This window comes from Ceratina calcarata, unplaced genomic scaffold (genome assembly GCF_001652005.2).
Source record: "Ceratina calcarata isolate Rehan_Ccalc_2016 unplaced genomic scaffold, ASM165200v1 scaffold5356, whole genome shotgun sequence".
Lineage (NCBI taxonomy): Eukaryota > Metazoa > Arthropoda > Insecta > Hymenoptera > Apidae > Ceratina > Ceratina calcarata.
Window position 1 is genome coordinate 1 of NW_017176517.1, and position 974 is coordinate 974.

Genomic DNA, 974 nt, shown 5'->3' on the forward strand with positions numbered 1-974 from the left:
TGAGTAATAAATAATCCGTATTTAAAAACAGGTACTGATGAATCGACGACGATGACACCACCTCCGACGAAGAAGGTGATTCGTCGAAAATCATTTTGCCCATCCTGGCTGGAAGATCCGGAACTTTCACCATGGCTGGCAAAATGCGAGGACAATCCATACAAATCACAATGTATTGTTTGCAAGAAGACGTTGGAAGGTGGCAAAGCCGATTTGCTCAGGCATTCCCGCACAAAGCTACATATGAGATTAGCACAGTCCCAAGTAGCATGCCATGCAGGAGAATCGTCATCGGAATCTGTATCCACAACCACAACGTCTTTTGTGGACGACGTGAAGGAAGCAGAGATCACATGTGTTCTAGGTATTATAGAACATAGTAGGAGTTTCCATTCGTACAACCATTTTACGAAGATGATGTGTCGAGCAGGAAAGGACTCGAACATCTTATCCAAAATGACGCTGAAACGAACAAAAATTAGTGCAATAATTAAGAATGTCTTGAATAAAGCAGTTGTTGACAAGGTCACAGCCATATTAAGGGTCAACCCCTTTTCCGTACTCGTCGATGAGAGTACGGATGTGTCTGACAATAGAAACTTGTGCATTCTTGCACGATATACGTACAAAGGCACTATTCAAACGTATTTATTGGATTATTTTCGCCTCAAAGATGCAACAGCGGATTATATGTACAAATGTTTCCAATACACCATGGAGAAGTACAATTTGCCTATGACCAACGTTGTTGGCATTTGTACTGACAATGCATCCGTTATGCTTGGGAAGCATAACTCTTTCGTTTCCCGGTTATTGGAACAAAATAAAAATGAAGTTGTGACATTGCCGTGCATTTGCCACTCGATGCACTTGGTAGCTTGTCGTGCATGTGAACACCTACCGAAGGACATTGAAGATTTCTTACACATGCTGTACAGTTATTTCTCCAAAAGTGACAAGAGACAGCAAGGGTT

At 41.8% G+C, this 974-nt stretch overlaps 1 protein-coding gene across 1 annotated transcript; it reads left to right on the plus strand.

Annotated features, from left to right (window-relative positions):
• Positions 1 to 51: 51 nt before the first annotated feature.
• On the plus strand, positions 52 to 969 carry LOC113464790 (uncharacterized; the record flags this gene model as incomplete). The annotated part of the gene is made up of 1 exon (XM_026816646.1): positions 52 to 969. A coding segment is annotated over exon 1 (918 nt), but the record flags the coding sequence as incomplete, so codon positions are not given.
• Positions 970 to 974: the final 5 nt, after the last annotated feature.